This window comes from Marmota flaviventris, chromosome 3, assembly GCF_047511675.1.
Source record: "Marmota flaviventris isolate mMarFla1 chromosome 3, mMarFla1.hap1, whole genome shotgun sequence".
Lineage (NCBI taxonomy): Eukaryota > Metazoa > Chordata > Mammalia > Rodentia > Sciuridae > Marmota > Marmota flaviventris.
Genome location: NC_092500.1, coordinates 126,084,624 through 126,105,802, shown reverse-complemented (window position 1 = coordinate 126,105,802; position 21,179 = coordinate 126,084,624). Strand labels below are relative to the sequence as shown.

At 36.7% G+C, this 21,179-nt stretch overlaps 1 protein-coding gene across 1 annotated transcript in view; it reads left to right on the top strand.

Annotated features, from left to right (window-relative positions):
• The window catches only part of LOC114104822 (uncharacterized), a 419,591-nt gene that overhangs the window by 303,332 nt on the left and 95,080 nt on the right, over nucleotides 1–21,179 (top strand). The window contains 3 exon segments of the mRNA XM_071609308.1: nucleotides 10,702–11,016; nucleotides 14,027–14,335; nucleotides 14,425–14,742. Of these exon segments, the coding sequence (XP_071465409.1) occupies nucleotides 10,702–11,016; nucleotides 14,027–14,335; nucleotides 14,425–14,742 (942 nt within the window).

Here is a 21,179-nt window from a genome sequence, read left to right as displayed (position 1 = left end):
AATCACTATGGAGTGACCAGCTTCAGACTCTTAACCATAGATTGTGCCCATTGCCTTTTACTTCCCGAGAAGGTAGTTTTCCTCTTCATGTTATTCTCTCTGAAGCTGGTCACTCCAATTTTCCAATGTCTGGGAGAATGAAAAGTTCTAGATTAGAAGGTTTCTGATTTCTGGGGAAATAGGAGGTAGATGATCTAGAAAGGACTCAGAGGTCTATAGACCAAGACTGCTCAGTTTCTGATTGTGATGAGCTTCACTTACTTCCCTCTTGTGAGTCTCAACTACAGTTTTCTCTTTTCCAGGCATCTATGTTAAAAGATAATTTATTTTAATAACACCTCAATTAATATTAACTGTATAATCCTTATAATTTTATTCTTATAAGTTTCTTATAATACAAAAGATCTGCAAATCAACAGATATATCTTCTTAGAGACAGTGAGCTGGTCAGAAGAAAGGACTAGAAGGAGGTTGTACTTTTCTCAGTTGAAGTGTTTCCGTATGTGTAGCCTGAGACACCGTTTTCCACTAGGCTAGTAGATGTGTAGCACAGAGATATTTTTTAAACAAATCACAGAGGAATTTATGGATTATTATAAAGTCATAAGTCTCTTATAAATTCAGAGAAAAGAATGCATAGCTTTTGGTGAGAGGGAGAACTACAGATGGAAAGCTCTGAGTTGTGGATTCTCCTTTTGTCTTTACTACAATCCATTCTCTTCACTTTTTTCAATGAAACATCTTCATAAACTCGAATTGGAAGGAACACTCGGCTATGTGTTTGCAAGTCAGTGTTGGGTTGAATAAAATGTCATTAGGTATGTTTTTTGGTAAGAGACGACGGTTTCTACCTGTTGCATTCAGTCATAAAAGTGCAGTTGGTGTTATTGGATAAGAATGGGAGGATGGAGACAAGTGGACTTTGGGAAGGTAAAAGAGGCTTATAGTAATAGGGTTTGACAGTGAGAGCTGACTACGCACTTAAGGATTCTCTGAGCAGAGCTGAATACTCAGTTGTAATTTGGAGAATTTCCTGTGTATATTTATGTAAATTATGCAAGGCTATTGTAGGAAAAGAGAAGAATGAGTTGTAAGAGTGACTCAAGTTTGAGGCACTAAAGCAGATCAAAATGTTGAAATAAGGGGTCCCAGTGATGAGATTTCATTAAGAATCTTGCCTTAGGTTAAAATGCACACATATAGAAAGAGATGAAACAGAAACATATATGACTGAAATATTCAATTTGCCATTGGTTAGATTGGTTCATATAAATTAGTAGTCCTCTGTAGGGGCAATATCTCTTTCTTTGTCCACCCAGTTCATTCATAAACTTTTCAAATGACTTTAACCTATTTGCTTTTCTTCTTTCCACTAGAAATAAGGAATCCCAAAGTGAACATCATTGGTTTCTTGTGATTTATATTCTCAACAATGACAAATATTCTTGCAACATGGAGAAATCTAAAAATTTTAAAAAGTTTTTTGAATTTTGAATAAAATAACACTAGGGGAACTCTCAATATTGCCTTCAAATAGCCATCTCCAACATAAAAAATAAACCTGAGCAGAAAGTTCACATATACCTCTTTGAAGTCACCATTTCTCCTCCATTTCATCATGTCCTAATCCGAGGCTATTATGGCTACTTCTCAGCATCTAGTGATCATGCTTTTTGCCCCTTCTTTGCCTTGATTGGAAGGTCATGCAGCCATGTTTGCCTTGAAAGGTAAAATGCAAGTTTGGTCTTCAAGGAACATACTTCAGTTTCTGTGTATCTGTAAGTGGTCAAATACCACATCTAATGGATACATCCCCAGTATCTCAAGCAACACAGTGCTCTGTCCCAAGAGAAAGTAGGAGCCTGGAGTGATGTACGAGAGACAGATAGAATTGAGGATATTGCCACAGGACCTGAGAGTTGGTTAAATGCAGATTGAGTCACAGCTAAAGGCAGGATGAAGAAGGCAACCCTGGGCCTAGAGAAATAATTATATGTACATTCTTGATGAAACATGTTGAGAACCATCCTTGTCATCCTAACTTTGGTCTACCTGGATAAAATTGAGACCTAAAGCTCTAATCATAAGAGGAGACATTTCCTGTGGTCAGTAGAGCCCTGAAAAGAGCAGAAATGTGGAGAACTGAGGATCTCTTAGGCTCAAGCACCAATACAGAGGAATAATTTTCTAATCTAGACCCTGAGATTTTTCTATCACTCAGGTTGGTGTCTTTCTTGCAATTGATTCAAGTATAAGAAATGGAGGACACTTGTCTGAGAGGAAAGTTGAAAGTATGTGCCAGGAGATTAACATGCAATATATATCTTACATTGAGCCAAGGGAGGAACAGTCACCTTGCAGTCACCTGGCATGTGAAGCTGTCAAAGACACCAACCTGAGTGATTGTCATTAGGAAGAATAAAACAAGTCATGAGAGGATAGGTGAGGATGCCAACCATATTCTCCAAATTTATAAGTTTGCACAAATCACTAACCCTACCCCAGTCTAACATCTTTGCCAAAATAAAAGGAAATGGTGCTTTACAATCCTCAATTTAATTTTACAGATTAATAATCTTTAATCTTAGCACTGAAAGAAGTCACTATCAGAAGATACTTAGGATATTGGATATGATGACACTTAAAAATGATTCTAGAAAACAAAAATGAAACTGAGAATATTTTATGCTACAAAATCAAAGGGATAGTACTTTCTTTGCTTAGAAATAAAACAACCCCCAAATCTGAACTGTGCAACAACCACATTTCTGTCATTTTAAGAGTAGCCACCAAAGATGTCTTTTGCTGTCTTGTGCCAAACACATATCTTCAAGTCTCATAGGCCACTAAGAATTAAATTTTGCATTGTCTGAGCCTGGTTTCTTTCTTATTGGACTGAAACACAGATGTATTTCTTCTAATTATTGATTTAAAAAAAACTGAGTATAGTTCTCTGTAATGCAAGACAGATTTTTAAATTTATGGCTTTCTTTTCTTTAAGTGTTGCTCTCTTGGTCCTATGGTATTTCTGTAGAAGTACATTAAATATATTAATTTTAAACACAGTGACCATTGGTAAATTTTTTAAAGCGCAATGACTGTTATAGTTTGGATATTAAAATTGTCCCCAAAGGCCCATGGTAAATGTTTAATCTCCAACATGGTTCTGTTTGGAGGTGAGAGACCCATCAGGAGTTTGGGAATAGTGGGACTCATGGAATCATTAAGGACCTGCTCTTGATGGAGATTATAGAACTGTAGCCCCCTCTTAACTCTCTTCCCAGATACGAGGTGAGCAATTTACTGTACCTTGTTCTTTTACAACGAGGGGCTATATTACCCCCCAAAATTAGGTCAACCAAATACTAACTGTAACTTCTAAAATTTTGAATGTAATTAAAGCTTTTCTCTCTTTTTTTTAAAAATTTGTTTTAATTAGTTACACATGATAGTACACTGACCTTGACATATCATACATTTGAATCAGATGGGGTATAATTTCTCATTTTCCTGAGTGTACAGGTTGCAGAATCACATTGGTCATGCAGTCACGTATATACACACAGTAATAATAAGGTCTGTTTCATTCTACTATCCTTCCTTTCCCCCCATCCCGGATCTACCCTTCGTTCCCATCACTTCTCTCTACCCAATCTAAGGTGATGCTTTTCTTTTTTTTTCCTCTCACATCTTCATACATGTATTTTGTATAACGATGAGGGTCTCCTTCCAATTTCCCTTCTCCCTCCCTTTCCCTCCCACCTTTTTTCCCAATCTAGAGGTAATCTTCTTTCCATGATCTTCCTCCCTACCCCATTTTGAATCACCCCCTTATATCAGAGAAGACATTCAGCATTTGTTTTATAGGGATTGGCTAACTTCACTTAGCATAATCTGCTCTAATGCCATCCATTTTCCTGCAAATGCCATGATCTTGTTATTTTTTAGTGCTAATATTCCACTGGGTATAAATGCCACATTTTTTTTTATCCATTCATCCATTGAAGGGCATCTAGGTTGGCTCCATAGTTTAGCTATTGTGAATTGTGCTGCTATAAACATTGATGTGATGTGTCCCTGTAGTATGCTATTTTTAGGTCTTTTGGGTATAGACCGAGAAGAGGAATAGCTGGGTCAAATTGTGGTTCCATTCCCAGCTTTCCAAGGAACCTCCATATTGGAAAGCAGGAAAGAAAAATTTGCATCATTATATGCTGATTATCTATGTGTGTCTTGTAACAAAGTGTTCGCTAACACACTAACCTGGCTGACAGTTTTAGTTACTAAGTTTATCCTTCATGTAAGACATAAAATTCCATTTTTTGAGTCAAAATTTTTAAAAATGCTCTTACCAAATCAATGGCCAATGAAAAGATTTTTGCTACATCATAGAAATGAAGGATTTTAGTTAATATGGAAATATGAAGCCATTTTAATGACAAACTGAAATTTTTATGTTAATAAGAGAGTGCTAAAATACGTCTTCTTTACAATAAACTTGGATATGACTCGATATATGTGTACATGTGTTTCGCATCTATGCATTATGAATGACTTTCACATGAGCTTATTTAACCACTTACAAGTTTACTTTAGAGTACAATAAAAAGTAGTGAGCAAATACTATTTTTAAAAACATAATACTTAAATTTTCAATAATATAAAAATATATATGTCCTAATGATCTGAGATGTTTCCTTTTAAATATTAACTTTCTAAACATATAATTATTTTTTTGTCTACATTTACATTCTGCTGCATTGCACTCTCATAAGACCTTAGTTCTTTTAAATATTTTTTAAAATCTCATGAATATTTTTATAGCAGCCTTCTATTTCACAAATTTATTTCTTATATTCACATTTATTTTTACTTATGAACTGCAAAAATCCTATAGAAAACATCAAATTAGTAACAATTTAGCTTTTGAACTGTATTCTATCAAATGTTTGCACTCACTAAAGAGAACAGAATAAAAATTATTTATGTTTCCACTTCAAACATAAGATCTTTAAAACTTTCAAAAATAATTTGGAGTCATAATAAGGAAGTCAGGGCCTAATCCATCCTGATGGAGATTTGGTCCTCTTTTTTTTTTTTTTTCTAAAGGCAGAAGTGTCTCTGGTCTAATTCCCTAGGTTCTTGATCCACTTTGAGTTTAGTTTTGTGCAGGGTGAGAGATAGGGGTTTAATTTCATTTTGTTGCATATGGATTTCCAGTTTTCCCAGCAACATTTGTTGAAGAGGCTATCTTTTCTCCAATGTATGTTTTTGGCACCTTTGTCTAATATAAGATAACTGTAGTTAGGTGGGTTTGTTTCTGTGTCCTCTATTCTGTACCATTGGTCTACAAGTCTATTTTGGTGCCAATTCCATGCTGTTTCTGTTATTATTTCTCTGTGTAGTTTAAGGTCTGGTATAGTGATGCTTCAGTCTTCTTGCTAAGGATTGCTTTAGCTATTCTAGTCTCTTATTTTTCTGGATGAATTTTTCATGATTGCTTTTTCTATTTCTATGAGGAATATCATTAGGGTTTTGATTGGAATTGCATTAAATCTGTATAGTGCTTTTAGTAGTAGGGTCATTCTAACAATATTAATTCTGCCTATCCAACAAGAAGTTTGATCTTTCCGTCTTCCAAGGTTTTCTTTAATTTCTTTCTTTAGCATTCTGTAGTTTTTGTTGTAGATGTCTATTTCCTCTTTCATTAGTTGATGCCCACTTAATTTTTTGTGGTCTATTGTAAATAGGGTAGCTTTCCTCATTTCCCTTTCAGAAGATTTGTTACTGATATACAGAAATGCTTTTGATTTATGGGTGTTGATTTTACATCTTGCTACTTCGGTGAATTCATTTATTAGTTCTAGAAGTTTTCTGGTGGGATTTTCTGGGTCTCTAGGTATAGAATCATATTATTGGCAAATAGTGCTAATTTGAGTTCTTCTTTTCCTATCGGTATCCCTTTAATTTCTTTAGTTTGTCTAATGGAACACTATTCAGCATTAAAAGAGAATAAAATCATGGCATTTGCAGGTAAATGTATGGAGTTGGAGAACATAATGCTAAATGAAGTTAGCTAATTCTCAAAACCCAAATGCCGAATGTTTTCTCTGATATAAAGATGCTGATTCATAATGGGGTATGGTTGGGCGCATAGGAGGATTAGACAAATTCTAGATAGAGCAAAGGGGAGGAAGAAGCAGGGAGGGGGCACTGGGGTAGGAAAGACAGAGGAATGAGATGAACATCATTATCTTAAGTGAATGTGTGAAGACACGAATGGTGTGACTCAACTTTGTGTACAACCAAAGATAGGAAAAATTTAGCTCTATGTGTATAATATGAATTGTAATGCATTCTACTGTCATAGATAACAAATTTGAATAAAAAGTTTAAAAACAGTTTGGTTGCTTTTACAAAGGTCCTACATATTTCCTGTTAGATTTATATTCTTAAATTTACTAGATACATCCCAATTTGCTGCTAAATGTCTCTTCTTTTGGGGCACAATCACTCTTGATCAACAAAGTGCTGATGGTGCACTACTAATCCACTATCCCTGATAGATTAGTAACTACCACCTCCCCAAACACAGGAGCAGTGGGAGTCACTGCCTCGTGTTTAAAATATTCTTGTGGATCAAATATATAGTCTGGGGTCCACAGTATCATCTGTGTGAGAAGGACATGTCTAAAGAGCAAAGGTAAATGAAAGAATCAGGATTTGGGAAGGAAATGTGGAAGGAATGTTCTAGAAGCATCAGCTCCCCATTCCTCATGCTTTCCTCTTTAGAAGCTCATCTTTTCTATGATCTCTACAGTTTATTATTATCAAACCACTTTTAGTTGAGTGTCTATCATTCATAGTGAAAATTAACATTAAGAAACCTAGCACCAGATATATTGTTTAATGTCAATGTCTAAACAAAGGCCTCAGGCTGTAGACTTACTATATGTTTCAAAACTCCAAGCCGTACTTCCACTATAATTGTCATTTACAAATCAGAGGAGGAAGATGCCTGCCAATTGTTTCAGTAAACCATGGAAAATGGGCATTGCAGGTAAATGCAAACCACTATAGGCCTTTAAACCACTTTCATGCTATGTCATATTTCACTCCCTAGTATTCAAGATGGGCTACTCTGAACATGTATTTGATCATTTTGTATCTATATTATAGAGGTCTAGATGAGCCAATCATAACATTCTGAAATATGTTTATTCATGATTGTAGATTGTGCAGACTGAACAACACACAGAATATGACACATCACTCTATTCATGAATACATTCTTGCATGAAAAACACAGGTGTGAGGAGGGCAGCTCACTAAATTGGTGGTATTTTTACCTCAGTCATCTGGAAACAGAAAAGAAGATGAAAAATTTTCATCTCCAGATTCCTATCAACCAGTGAAATATTAGAAAAAAATGTGTACTTTTGAAATTAAAATCAAGTACTGTGTTTAAACCATTGTAATAAAAGGAACACCTTTCTAATTGAAGGCCTTGATAGGCCACAGTAATACCCATCTTTTAGAATCTGGTGATCTTGGTTTGTAGAGCAGTGCACACCTGCATCTGAGCCACACCCTTACTGTGCACTGTTTACACCTCATCATTTGCAAGAGTCCATCAATCCCTGAGAACTACAGGTGAGGATCACCTGTCTGTGTACAGTTGATAGCAGATTGAGATTTCTAAATCATATATTATACAAAACATCTGTTCCATGGCCTCTGGGTAAATGAAATTTTATGACATAATGGTAGAACATGATAAATTATCCATAAGTACTTGAGGATTTGTTTAAAGATGAGAAAAGAATGTTCAGTTTTCACTGATGCTGCTGCTTGGATCACTTTAGGATCTCTTTCCACAGCAGTCTGACACCTAGCCAAAACCCTAAGAATGTTCAGTGAATGAATTTTACTGTTTTCATGACCTAATCAAACTACAGGAGGATTAGGTCTCATTGATCTGTGAAGAGTAGAACTCTAAAGCTGAGTGCTGCCCTGCAAATGAATATGATGTGTATTCTGCAGCTGTTGGGTGGAACACTCTGTAGGTGTTTTGTTCACTTGACGTATAATGTACTCTAGTCCTATGTGTTTGCTTGTTGATATCTTGTCCAATTTATTAGTGAAATATTAAGACATCATTAGCATTGTATTCAAGTTTATTTTCCCTTTATATCCTATAAGATTTGTTTTACAAAATAGTATGTTCTGTTCCATATGAATTTTTAATGCATTTATAATCATTACATCTTTTTGATGGTTTGTTCAACTTACCACTATGTAGTTACCTTCGTTGTATCTTCTAACAGATTTTGAAGTGTGCTTTTCATATATGATCACCATCATGACTCAGAAAGAAGAAAACAAACAATAGCAATAACAACAACATAAAATAAACAAGCTACATAAATTCAGTAATAATTAATCACACTCAACAACAACTTACACTGTAGCTACCTTAGATAAGGGAAAAATAAATTAACAAGAAAGTCAAAAGTTAATAAAAGAAAATGTAATTCATGAAGGAAAATTACAGAAGGAAAATAAATATGGAGGAAGATTGGGAATTTAGAAAAAAAAGAAAATTCCTTTAAAGAATTTTAAAAATAAATTAATTAAATAGTAAAAAAATATTATAAGGTATACATAATTTAAAATGTGTCGAAAGGTCTTTCGATGTAAAATATTTACACTGGAGACACATCTTTCCAGGTGATTTAACATTTGAATGCATCAGGTATGGGCAGTTAGTAGCCAGCAAAAAAAACAATTGTAGTTCCTCTCCCCACTAAATGTTCTGGGGATTGGTGCGGTATGCTGGCTTCACTGTGATCCTCATTTCCTTCCATATAGGGTTAGGGAATGTTGATGGGGCATGATATAATAACACTGGAGGTACTTTGTTTGCAAATTTACAAAAATAAGTAGGAAAATTAATTGTGTAAAAATAATTGTAAAAGTCAGAGTTACCACAAGCCCTTTCTTCAGTGTTTTGTGGACCCAATTGGTGGACATACACTTGCTCCAGAGGCCTCTAGTCATTGCCCATGGAAGTGTCCTAGTTATGGTGAATCTTTGGAATGCTTATAAAAAGTGGTATAAGTAATCAAACTACTAAGCTCCACCCTAGAGAGGGGATATAGCAATGTGGTGAATCATCTGATGTCGTCTCTGAGCTCTCTCCCCTATGTGCAAGCACATGCACATGGAATAGCTCTTCTTCACAGATGGAAGGACACTTACTAATGAGGCTTCCAGGCCCTTACCTGCCACTCAATCCTCTCAGCATGGTTGCAACAGGCACTCTCCCTATCTAAGACTATAGAGTACTAATGTTTTCCAACCCACCACAGTAGCAAGATGACCCAGGGACCTTGAATTGATTGATCTATATTTTCCAATCCCAGAACAGTTTATCCCCTACTGTAGGTCACTTCTCAAGATAGCTTTATGCTATAGCATTCCAAGAGCTCGCTTAGCATTGTCATGAATTTTCTAAAGCTCTCTTGTTGTGTAGGAGGAGTCTCTCTCAGAACAATGCCCCAAATTTGATCCAAAGCTTACAAGAATCATGTGTTTCTCCCACAGCTAAGACTGCTACTCTGAAGACACCATCTGGGTTGTCTGCACTCTCCAGCTTACCTTACGCTTTCAGGTTGCCTCCCTCACTCAGGCAGCTGAAGTTGAACTTGCAAATTACTTTGTACTTTTCTCTGGGCTCCTTAATGCTCCTCTGGGTTATTTAGAATTCTTACCATTTCTTTAATTAGTCTCAAGTCCTCTCTCTCTTCTCAGAATACAGTTTGCCTGTGTTCCCTGACTCTTTTCATTCTCAGATACAACAAAGGTAATTCTATTCTGCTATTTGCCTCCCCATTAAGAATGCCTATTTTTGAATAATAACTCCTGACAGGAAATTCAAGCCATTATTTGATTTATTTTGGGGAAAAGTGACATTCTGTGATTCTTTATGGCATCTGTGCAATGTCTGCATCTGAAATCATCTTTTGGGGAGATTGCTGAATCTACCTAAAGTGAACACAAACTTTAAATTAAATATTCAGTTATGAACTCTGGAATCTAGAATCATGTGTGAAATATTTTGAGGTAAACCATGGTCTTCCTTGTGATCCATTCATTTTTCTGTCTTAATGCCTATAAATTCCTTTTATTCCTGGATTCATAGTGGTCACCTGAGACTTCTGATGATCTCATCCTTGTTCCTTCCTCTATCCCCTGTGCTCTCATCCTTCCAAATACCAAACCATTGACACTTGAGCATGGATGCTTTATAAGAAACCAATTCAGAGGCTGGCACATTTACATTAAATATTAGAAATCATTCACAAAAAATATACTTTCAACTACTCAAAGTAGAAATCCTGACATTTCTAGAAATGTTTTATCAGACCTTATGAAGAACTCTACCAATAACAACTTTAACTCTGATAGTACCTACCTAACTTCTACTTGAGACTACTTACTAGATTACAATAAGTTTAATTCTATTTTTTTTACACAACTAATTTTCCTACTTGTTTAGACTTAGCTACTGCCCTAGTGTAACCACTTCATGTCTTATTCAGCAAACTCTGCATTATGAAGGTTTAGTTTGTGGGAGGGAGTAGAACACTTCTCATTTTCCTTGTAAATGCAACCAATGACATGATTCTTTATCCTCAGACACTCTACAGCTCCGCCTGGTGGACGGGGGCAGTCGCTGTGAAGGCAGAGTGGAGATTCTCCATCAGCATTCCTGGGGCACTGTCTGTGACTACAGCTGGGACCTGAACGATGCCAATGTGGTGTGCAGACAAATGGGCTGTGGTGAGGCCCTCAATGCCATGCATGAGGCATTCTTTGGGGAGGGATCAGGGCCCATCTGGCTGGATGACGTGAAGTGCACAGGCGAGGAGTCCCATGTGTGGAAGTGCCCTTCTCTAGGCTGGGGGCAACACTACTGCACACACAAGTTGGATGCAGGAGTCATCTGCTCAGGTATGGCCAGTGAATTCCCCACTATATTGGAGAATGAAAAGGTCTAAGGAAGTGAGTGTCTTATTCTTGGAGGAGTAGGAAGTGAGCAATACAGAGAGGTTCTTTCATAGACCCTGAGTGTTTGAAATAGCTAAAGATGATGGGCTTCATTTGTTTCCCTTCTTGTAAACTTCAAATACCGTCCTTTCCTTTCTCAATTCTCTTTCTTGATAATATAGGTTTGTTGTAGGATGATTCCACTTAAAAGCAATCTTCATAATTTTGTTTCTCTAATTTACTGTTTTTAGGATTACACATAAATTACCATATACACCCTGTTTGCAGCACTTTTCAAAAGACAAGCAAGAATGAGACTCTACTTTTCTCAGTTGAATTGAGTGTTTATATATGTATAGCCAGAGATATTTTTGCACTTGATCAGTAGGTTTATGGGCACAGAGCTGGGATTGAACACCTCACAGGAGAATTTTGGAGTACTGCAAAGTTGCAATTCTTCTTTCCAGATTTATACATCAGAATTCTTAGCACATTGGAAAGAAGGTCCAGAGAACTGTGAATGAGTCACAGGCTTTTCTTCCATCATTACTACAGTAGATTCTCTCTATATTTTCATTGCAAAGCAACATATGTATAAACTCATAGTTAGGAAGGTTAATGTGATCCAGTCCTGGCTAATCAATGTTGAATATTATAAAATATCATTGCATATTTATTATGGTAAGAGATCATATAGTTTAGGGCCAGGATGCTTATTCAATGATCTCCCACAAACAACACTAAACTGCTATTCACACACCAAACTAGCTTGACAAGAGACAATAAACCAGGTGTGTGCCTGCTTTTAGTATATTAAAAAGAAAGGGGGAGGAAGATTAAAAGTTTCCAATCTCAACCTCAGGCAGCCCAGCATGAAGAGAGAGATGCATTTTTCTTGGGGACTAGAAAAAATTGAGCTCAGGCCTTGGACTTAAAACCCAGGACAAGGTCTGCCAGATTGAAACCTGGCACCCTGTACAGTCTGACAACACTGGTTGCTATACCAGTGCTCTCAGATTGAGAACCTGGAACTGTGTTTAGTCAGGCAGCAAAGAGACTGTCTCCACCACCACTCCTCCAAGCTGCCTTGGCGGAGGGGGAAGCAAGACTCCACTTGCTAAGGAGCAGGGCACAGGGCTGGCACAGGACTTTGTCTTGGAGCTCAGTGCCAGGCCCACCATGGGAATACTCATCACACAGTAAGAATTAGAGGCCTCAAATGTGGGACAGAGCTCATAGGCAGAGCAAGACCTGTGTGCTGGTAGGACAGACTCAAGAAGAACCTGTTATCACCTGTGGCTGATTACAGGAATCTTGGGCCTTGAGTCCACCTCAGCAGTAGGCAGCTCATAGCATTGAGGGCCTGTGTCCCTTTTCAGTTTTGTGTTGTCCTAGAAGGCTGTTTCCTCAGGTTGTGAAATAGCATGGCAGCATTGGGGGCAACAGGACCATTCTCTTCATTCCTCCCTAGAGCTCCAGACAGCACACTATGGAGAGAGTAAAGAGATAAGTCTCTGTTTAGGGGTGAAAAGTTAGTTGGACATCCAAATTTGACTTGGACCTTTGGGCTCCGTGTACAGAAATCAATATCCACAGAGGAAAAGACTGGGCTGCATCCACAGGCAGATGGTATAATGATGATTTCTGTTCTGGAGACAGATGTTATTCTTCCTGTCACTGAACAACAATATTGAGAGCTAATTGTTATGATACCCTGTAAGTCTCATGCTCTTTAAAACATACCATCCTAAATATTAGTGATTTCAGTTTGAAATTTTGTATTTTCATGTGACTTTCTAAGTAAGAAAGATTGTCCTCACTCCTCTGTAACAATAATACAAATTAAAATGACCTTGTAGTCACAAGGTCATAAATCCACATTTGATGTTAATACATCAGTTTCAGACAGAAATGAGAGCATTCTAATTATAATACTTTAAGTAAAAATTTTAATAAACTTGATTAATTCTTTTGATATTCATTCCATTTTGAAGGCTTACTTTGGAAAAATAATCACAGATTATGTTATTCTCTTCAGCAAGAATTCCCTGCTGAACTTCTTTATGACATAAACTTACTAATACATTGTTTTTCCTTCCTCTTGCCAGACATCTACCCAAATGTCTGAACTTACTTTAAATCCCTTCCTGATTAGTTTAGATAGATATATATTTTTTTCTTCTTCCAATTCAACTGATTATTATTAATAACAAAATAATTCCTCAAAATGAAATAAAAGAAACAGGCAAAAAATTCTCAAATCTCCAGATAACTTCCTTTTTTAAAAAAACTTATCATCATACTATCGTACTTCTAAATTAACATTCTGTCTTCTGTAACAGGAAGTATGATGTAAAGAACCCTGATTATGTTAGTCTAAATAACCTGGTTTTATTTCATTCTCACACTATTTAGTGGGCTCTTTCCTCATCCCTAAATGGAAATAAGTATAAATGGTCAGTTTTTGATACATATGAAATATTTATTTCATTAACAAATATTAATTTAGTTGGAATTTTTACACTGAACTAAAAGTTTTTGAGGATAAAATTGTGAAATGAAGCCTAGTATTTTTTTTTACTTTAGTTCATATTCAGTGGATAGTTATAGCTCCCATTAAAAAAAAGAAGGTAGACTGACAGACAGATATGCAGACAAACACACAGATATCTTTTTAATATGAAGGACAATATATTCATATATAAGAAAATAAAAACATGTATTGAACCACACACACACACAGATATAGTTATATAAATACATATTCATTTCTTGAGTCAACCATTCAGAATTGACCTTTATAATTCCTCCTAAATTTGTCTTCACATGCTTGCTCAAGGAATTCCCATTCTGATACCAACTGTGTAATCCATTCCCCACACCTTGGGAAAAGAAAAGCTCTCAAGCATGTCTGTGCATGAAACTACTAATTCCATGCCAAGATATTAATTTTGTTAGTTAATTTCTTCCAAAGGATTTGTGCGTTTGGATGGAGGAGGTGGAACTTGCTCTGGGCGAGTGGAAGTGAATTCTGGAGAAGGATGGATTCCAGTATCTGATGGGAATTTCACATCACCCACAGCCCAGGTCATCTGTGCAGAGCTGGGGTGTGGCAAGTTTGCATCTGTCCTAGGGAACCTACCCTTCAGAGAGGATAGTGAACAGATCTGGGCTGAAGAGTTCCAGTGTGAGGGGCAGGAGCCTGGCCTCTGGTTCTGCCCCAGAGTGCCCTGTCCTGCAGGCAGCTGCCCTCACAGAGGGACTGTGCAAGTTGTCTGCTCAGGTGAGAATCACAGAGGGATGTTAACTGCCCTATACACTCTATGGAATTAAGAAAAATGTATGATGTTGCTAAACCCTGTCTTCTACCAGGATATACAGATGTTCGGCTCATGAAAAATGGCAGCTCTCAGTGTGAGGGTCAAGTGGAGATGAAGACCTCTGGAGGCTGGAGAACACTCTGTGCCTCCCACTGGAATATGGCCAATGCCAATGTAGTTTTCCGTCAGCTGGGCTGTGGAGTCGCCATCTCCACCCCAAAGGGAGAGTATTTTGTGGAAGGAGGAGATGAGATCTGGAGAGACAGATTCCACTGCTCAGGGTCTGAGTCCTTCTTGTGGAATTGCCCTGTGACTGCACTGGGTATTCCTTCCTGTGCCCATGGAAACACAGCCTCTGTGGTCTGCTCAGGTAAGAGAGGTCAGGGCTGACTGGTACTTGAGTGACATGTCTCTAGGAGCAGACAGCATGGAGACCTGACATCACAAGTGAGACATTCTGGGCTGAGGTTCTGACTCAGTGGTAGAGCGCTTGTCTAGCATGTGTGAGAGACTGGGTCCAATCATTAGGACCACATATAAATAAATAAAAATAAAAGCTCATCAACAACTAAATTTTTTAAAAAATTGAATAGGAAATGGGATCATAATCTAATCATGAAACAGAAACGTGATATTAAGTTAAACATTGTTTTTTAAAAAAACATTCTTTGGGGATCTGTGATTCTTCCCTCTTTTTTATTTATTTATTTATTTTTTATTTTTTATTTTTTTTATTGTTTGTTCAAAACATTATAAAGCTCTTGACATATCATATTTCATACATTAGATTCAAGTTGGTTATGAACTCCCAATTTTACCCCAAATACAGATTGCAGAATCACATCGGTTACACATCCACATTTTTACATAATGCCCTATTAGTAACTGTTGTATTCTGCTACCTTTCCTATCCTCTACCATCCCCCCTCCCTCCCCTCCCATCTTCTCTCTCTACCCCATCCACTGTAATTCATATCTCTCCTTGTTTATTTTCCCATTCCCCTCACAACCTCTTTTATGTAATTTTGTATAACAATGAGGGTCTCCCTCCATTACCATGCAATTTCCCTTTTCTCTCCCTTTCCATCCCACCTCATGTATCTGTTTAATGTTAATCTTTTCTTCCTGCTCTTCCTCCCTGCTCTGTTCTTAGTTGCTCTCATTATATCAAAGAAGACATTTGGTATTTGTTTTTTAGGGATTGGCTAGCTTCACTAAGCATAATCTGCTCTAGTGCCATCCATTTCCCTGCAAATTCTATGATTTTGTCATTTTTTAGTGCTGCATAATACTCCATGGTGTATAAATGCCACATTTTTTTTATCCATTCATCTATTGAAGGGCATCTGGGTTGGTTCCACAGTCTAGCTATTGTGAATTGTGCTGCTATGAACATCGATGTAGCAGTATCCCTGTAGTACGCTCTTTTAAGGTCTTCAGGGAAAAGTCCAAGAAGGGCAATAGCTGGGTCAAATGGTGGTTCCATTCCCAGCTTTCCCAGGAATCTCCATACTGCTTTCCAGATTGGCCGCACCAGTTTGCAGTCCCACCAGCAATGTACAAGAGTACCCTTTTCCCCACATCCTCGCCAGCACTTGTTGTTGTTTGACTTCATAATGGCTGCCAATCTTACTGGAGTGAGATGGTATCTTAGGGTGGTTTTGATTTGCATTTCTCTGACTGCTAGAGATGGTGAGCATTTTTTCATGTACTTGTTGATTGATTGTATGTCCTCCTCTGAGAAGTGTCTGTTCAGGTCTTTGGCCCATTTGTTGATTGGGTTATTTGTTTTCTTATTGTTTAATTTTTTGAGTTCTTTGTATACTCTGGATATTAGGGCTCTATCTGAAGTGTGAGGAGTAAAAATTTGTTCCCATGATGTAGGCTCCCTATTTACCTCTTTTATTGTTTCTCTTGCTGAGAGAAAACTTTTCAGTTTAAGTAAGTTCCATTTGTTGATTTTTGTTATCAACTTTTGTGCTATGGGTGTCCTATTAAGGAATTTGGAGCCCGACCCTACAATATGTAGATCGGAGCCAACTTTTTCTTCTATCAGACGCAGAGTCTCTGATTTGATATCTAGCTCCTTGATCCACTTTGAGTTAACTTTTGTGCATGGCGAGAGGAGGGGATTCAGTTTCATTTTGTTGCATATGGATTTCCAGTTTTCCCAACACCATTTGTTGAAGATGCTATCCTCCCTCCATTGCATGCTTTTAGCTCCTTTATCAAATATAAGATAGTTGTAATTTTGTGGATTAGCCTCTGTGTCCTCTATTCTGTACCATTGGTCCACCCTCCTGTTTTGGTACCAGTACCATGCTGTTTTTGTTACTATTGCTCTGTAATATAGTTTTAAGTCTGGTATCGCTATACCGCCTGATTCGCACTTCCTGCTTAGAATTGCTTTTGCTATTCTGGGTCTTTTATTTTTCCATATGAATTTCATGATTGCTTTATCCATTTCTACAAGAAATGCCGTTGGGATTTTGATTGGCATTGCATTAAACCTATAGAGAACTTTTGGTAATATCGCCATTTTGATGATGTTAGTTCTGCCTATCCATGAACAGGGTATATTTTTCCATCTTCTAAGATCTTCTTCTACTTCTCTTTTTAGGGTTTTGTAGTTTTCATTATATAAATCTTTCACCTCTTTTGTTAGGTTGATTCCCAAGTATTTTATTTTTTTTGAAGATATTGTGAATGGAGTGTTTTTCCTCATTTCCGTTTCAGAAGTTTTGTCGCTGATATACAGAAATGCCTTTGATTTATGCGTGTTGATTTTATATCCTGCCACTTTGCTGAATTCATTTATTAGTTCTAGTAGTTTTTTTGTAGACCCTTTTGGGTCTTCTAGGTATAGAATCATGTCATCTGCAAATAGTGATAATTTAAGTTCTTCCTTTCCTATTTTTATGCCTTTAATTTCTTTCATCTGTCTAATTGCTCTGGCCAGTGTTTCGAGAACTATATTGAATAGAAGTGGTGATAGAGGGCATCCCTGTCTTGTTCCAGATTTTAGGGGGAATGCCTTCAATTTTTCTCCATTGAGAATGATGCTAGCCTGAGGCTTAGCATAGATAGCTTTTACAATGTCAAGGTAAGTTCCTGTTATCCCTAGTTTTTCTAATGTTTTGAACATAAAGGGATGCTGTACTTTGTCGAATGCTTTTTCTGCATCTATTGAGATGATCATATGGTTCTTATTTTTAAGTCTATTGATGTGGTGAATAACATTTATTGATTTCCGTATATTGAACCATCCTTGCATCCCAGGGATGAATCCTACTTGATCATGGTGCACAATTTTTTTGATGTGCCTTTGTATCCGATTCGCCAGAATTTTATTGAGGATTTTTGCATCTAGGTTCATCAGAGATATTGGTCTGTAGTTTTCTTTCTTTGAGGTGTCTTTGTCTGGTTTCGGAATCAGGGTGATGTTGGCCTCATAGAATGAATTTGGCAGAGCTCCTTCTTTTTCTGTTTCCTGAAATAACTTGAAAAGTATTGGTATTAATTCTTCCTTAAAGGTTTTGTAAAACTCCGCTGTATACCCATCCGGTCCTGGGCTTTTCTTGGTTGGAAGTCTTTTGATTGCTTCTTCTATTTCATCTATTGTTATTGGTCTGTTTAAGTTGTGAGTATCCTCCTGACTCAGTCTGGGCAAATCATATGACTTAAGGAATTTATCAATGTCTTCACTATCTTCTATTTTATTGGAATATAGGTTTTCAAAATAATTTCTAATTGTCTTCTATATTTCTGTAGTGTCTGTTGTGATATTGCCTTTTTCATCCCGTATGTTAGTGATTTGAGTTCTCTCTCTTCTTCTCTTCGTTAGCATGGCTAAGGGTCTGTCGATCTTATTTAATTTTTCAAAGAACCAACTTTTAGTTTTGTTTATTTTTTCAATAGTTTCTTTTGTTTCAATTTCGTTGATTTCCGCTCTGATTTTAATTATTTCTTGCCTTCTGCTACATTTGCTGTTGTTTTGCTCTTCCTTTTCTAGGGCTTTGAGATGAAGTGTGAGCTCATTTATTTGTTGGTTTTTCCTTTTTTTGAGGAATGACCTCCAGGCGATGAATTTCCCTCTTAAAACTGCTTTCATTGTGTCCCATAGATTCCGATATGTTGTGTCTGTATTTTCATTTATCTCTAAGAATTTTTTGATTTCTTCCTTGATGTCTTCTATAACCCATTGATCATTCAGTAACATATTGTTCATTTTCCATGTGATGTAGGATTTTTCCTTCCGTCTTTTATCATTGATTTCCAGTTTCATTCCATTATGATCAGATAAAATGCATGGTATTATCTCCACCCCTGTATATTTACTGAGGGTTGCCCTATGGCATAATATATGGTCTATTTTTGAGGAGGATCCATGTGCTTCTGAGAAAAAAAGTATATCCACTTGATGATGGTTGATATATTCTATATATGTCAGTTAAGTCTAGGTTGTTGATTGTGATATTGAGTTCTATAGTTTCTTTATTCAGCTTTTGTTTGGAGGATCTGTCCAATGGTGAGAGAGGTGTGTTGAAGTCACCCATAATTATTGTGTTGTGGTCTATTTGATTCTTGAACTTGAGGAGAATTTGTTTTATGAACGTCGCAGCACCATTATTTGGTGCATAAATATTGATAATTGTTATGTCTTGTTGGTGAATGGTTCCTTTTAACAGTATATAATGTCCTTCCTTATCCCTTTTGATTAATTTAGTCTTGAAGTCAATTTTATTCGATATGAGGATGGCCACCCCTGCTTGCTTACGAGGACCGTGTGCATGGTATATTTTTTCCCAACCTTTCACCTTCAGCCTGTGTATGTCTTTTCCAATCAGATGTGTCTCCTGGAGGCAGCATATTGTTGGATTTGTTTTTTTTTAATCCATGTTACCAGCCTATGTCGCTTTATTGGAGAGTTTAGGCCATTAATGTTTAGAGTTACTATTGATATATGGTTTGTACATCCAGCCATGTTTGATTATTTATCTTCTTCTTTTTTTTTTTTTTTAATTTAGTTTGTTTCTCCATGGTTAGCTTTCCCCTCACCCTCTGTCTTTATAGAGGCACTTCCCACTGATGGTTTTGGTTATTGTTTTTCATTTCTTCCTCGTGTAGTGTTTTGCTCAAGATGCTTTGCAATGCTGTTTTTCTGGCTGCAAATTCTTTTAACTTTTGTTTATCATGAAAGATTTTTATTTCGTTATCGTACCTGAAGCTTAATTTTGCTGGATACAGAATTCTTGGTTGGCATCCATTGTCTTTCAGTGTTTGAAATACGTTGTTCCAGGATCTTCTTGCTTTCAGCGTCTGTGATGAAAAATCCGTTGTTAACCTTATTGGTTTACCCCTGAATGTAATCTGCCTCCTTTCTCTTGTAGCTTTTAATATTTTCTCTTTGTTCTGTATATTGGATATCTTCATAACAATGTGTCTTGGCATTGGTCTACTGTGATTTTGTGTGCTCGGTGTCCTGTATGCATCTACAATTTGTATATCCGTTTCCTTTTTTATTTCTGGAAAGTTTTCTGTAATTATTTCTTTCAGCAGGTTACTCATTCCCTTGCTTTGAATCTCTGTACCTTCTTCTATCCCGATGACTCGTAGGTTTGGTTTCTTTATGTTATCCCATATCTCTTGGATGTTTTTCTCGTGGTTTTTAACCAGCCTTTCTGAGTTGGCTAGGCTCTTTTCAAGATGATATATTTTGTCTTCATTATCTGATGTTCTGGCTTCTACTTGCTCCACTCTGTTAGTGATACTCTCAATTGAGTTTTTAATTTGGTTTATCGTTTCCTTCATTTCTAGAATTATTGTTTTTTTTTTTTTTTTTTTTTTTTTTTTTTTATAATCTCAATCTCCTGATAAAGATGCTTAACTTCTTCTTTTATCTGACTATGTAATTCATTTTCAAAGTGTTCTTTCACTGTTTGGATTTGCTGTCTCATATCTTCTTTAAGGTTCCATTCCATCTGTCTAAGGTATTCCTTGAGTTCTTTATATGACCATTTTTCTGCTGACTCTAGGTCCTCCTGAATATTTAGGCTGTCCTTCATTGTTTGTACTCCTTTTCTTCCTTGCTTTTTTATGCTGCACATGTTACTTCTTGTTCTGTTTGACTGCTGAGTTACTGGTTACTCTTATAGATTTATTTGATGCTTGAGAGGAAAGATATTAGAAGGGAAGGGAAGAAGTCACTAAAGAGAATGAGATTAGGCAGGTAGAATTCAAGGAAGGGGGAATAAGAAAATTGAAAAGAAATGAAAAGACAAAAGAAACAAGAATAACAAAGATTAGATAATAAAGAAAGAAAGAAAAGACGAAAAAAAATTTTTTAACAAAAATAATAGTGATAATAAAAAATGAAAATTAAAATTAAAAAAATAATAATAATAAAATAAAAAAAATTTAAAAAAAATAGAAACATTGAAAAAAATTAAAGAACAACAACAAATAAAAATTGAAAATGAAAGAAAAAAAAGAAAAAAAATGATAATAATAATAATAATAATAATAAATGCAGTCCTAGAGTTCTATTAACTTCTCTTCCAGTAGGTGGAGCTGTGCCCACTGGGCCAAGCTTCTCCTCTCAATAGGTGGGAACCATTCACTGTGCAGCAGCTCCATCTCCTAGACTGGGCGGGTCTCCAATCCTGAGTGTCTAGGGCCTTGTCTTGTGTTTCCTCAAGCCAGGCCGTGCTCACCTGTGGCGCTCACCACAATACTGGCTACACGCCAGGTCTGCTGCTCCTGGGAGCCCTGTTTTCATGAACACCTGGGCTCACTCTCCCTGTTTGC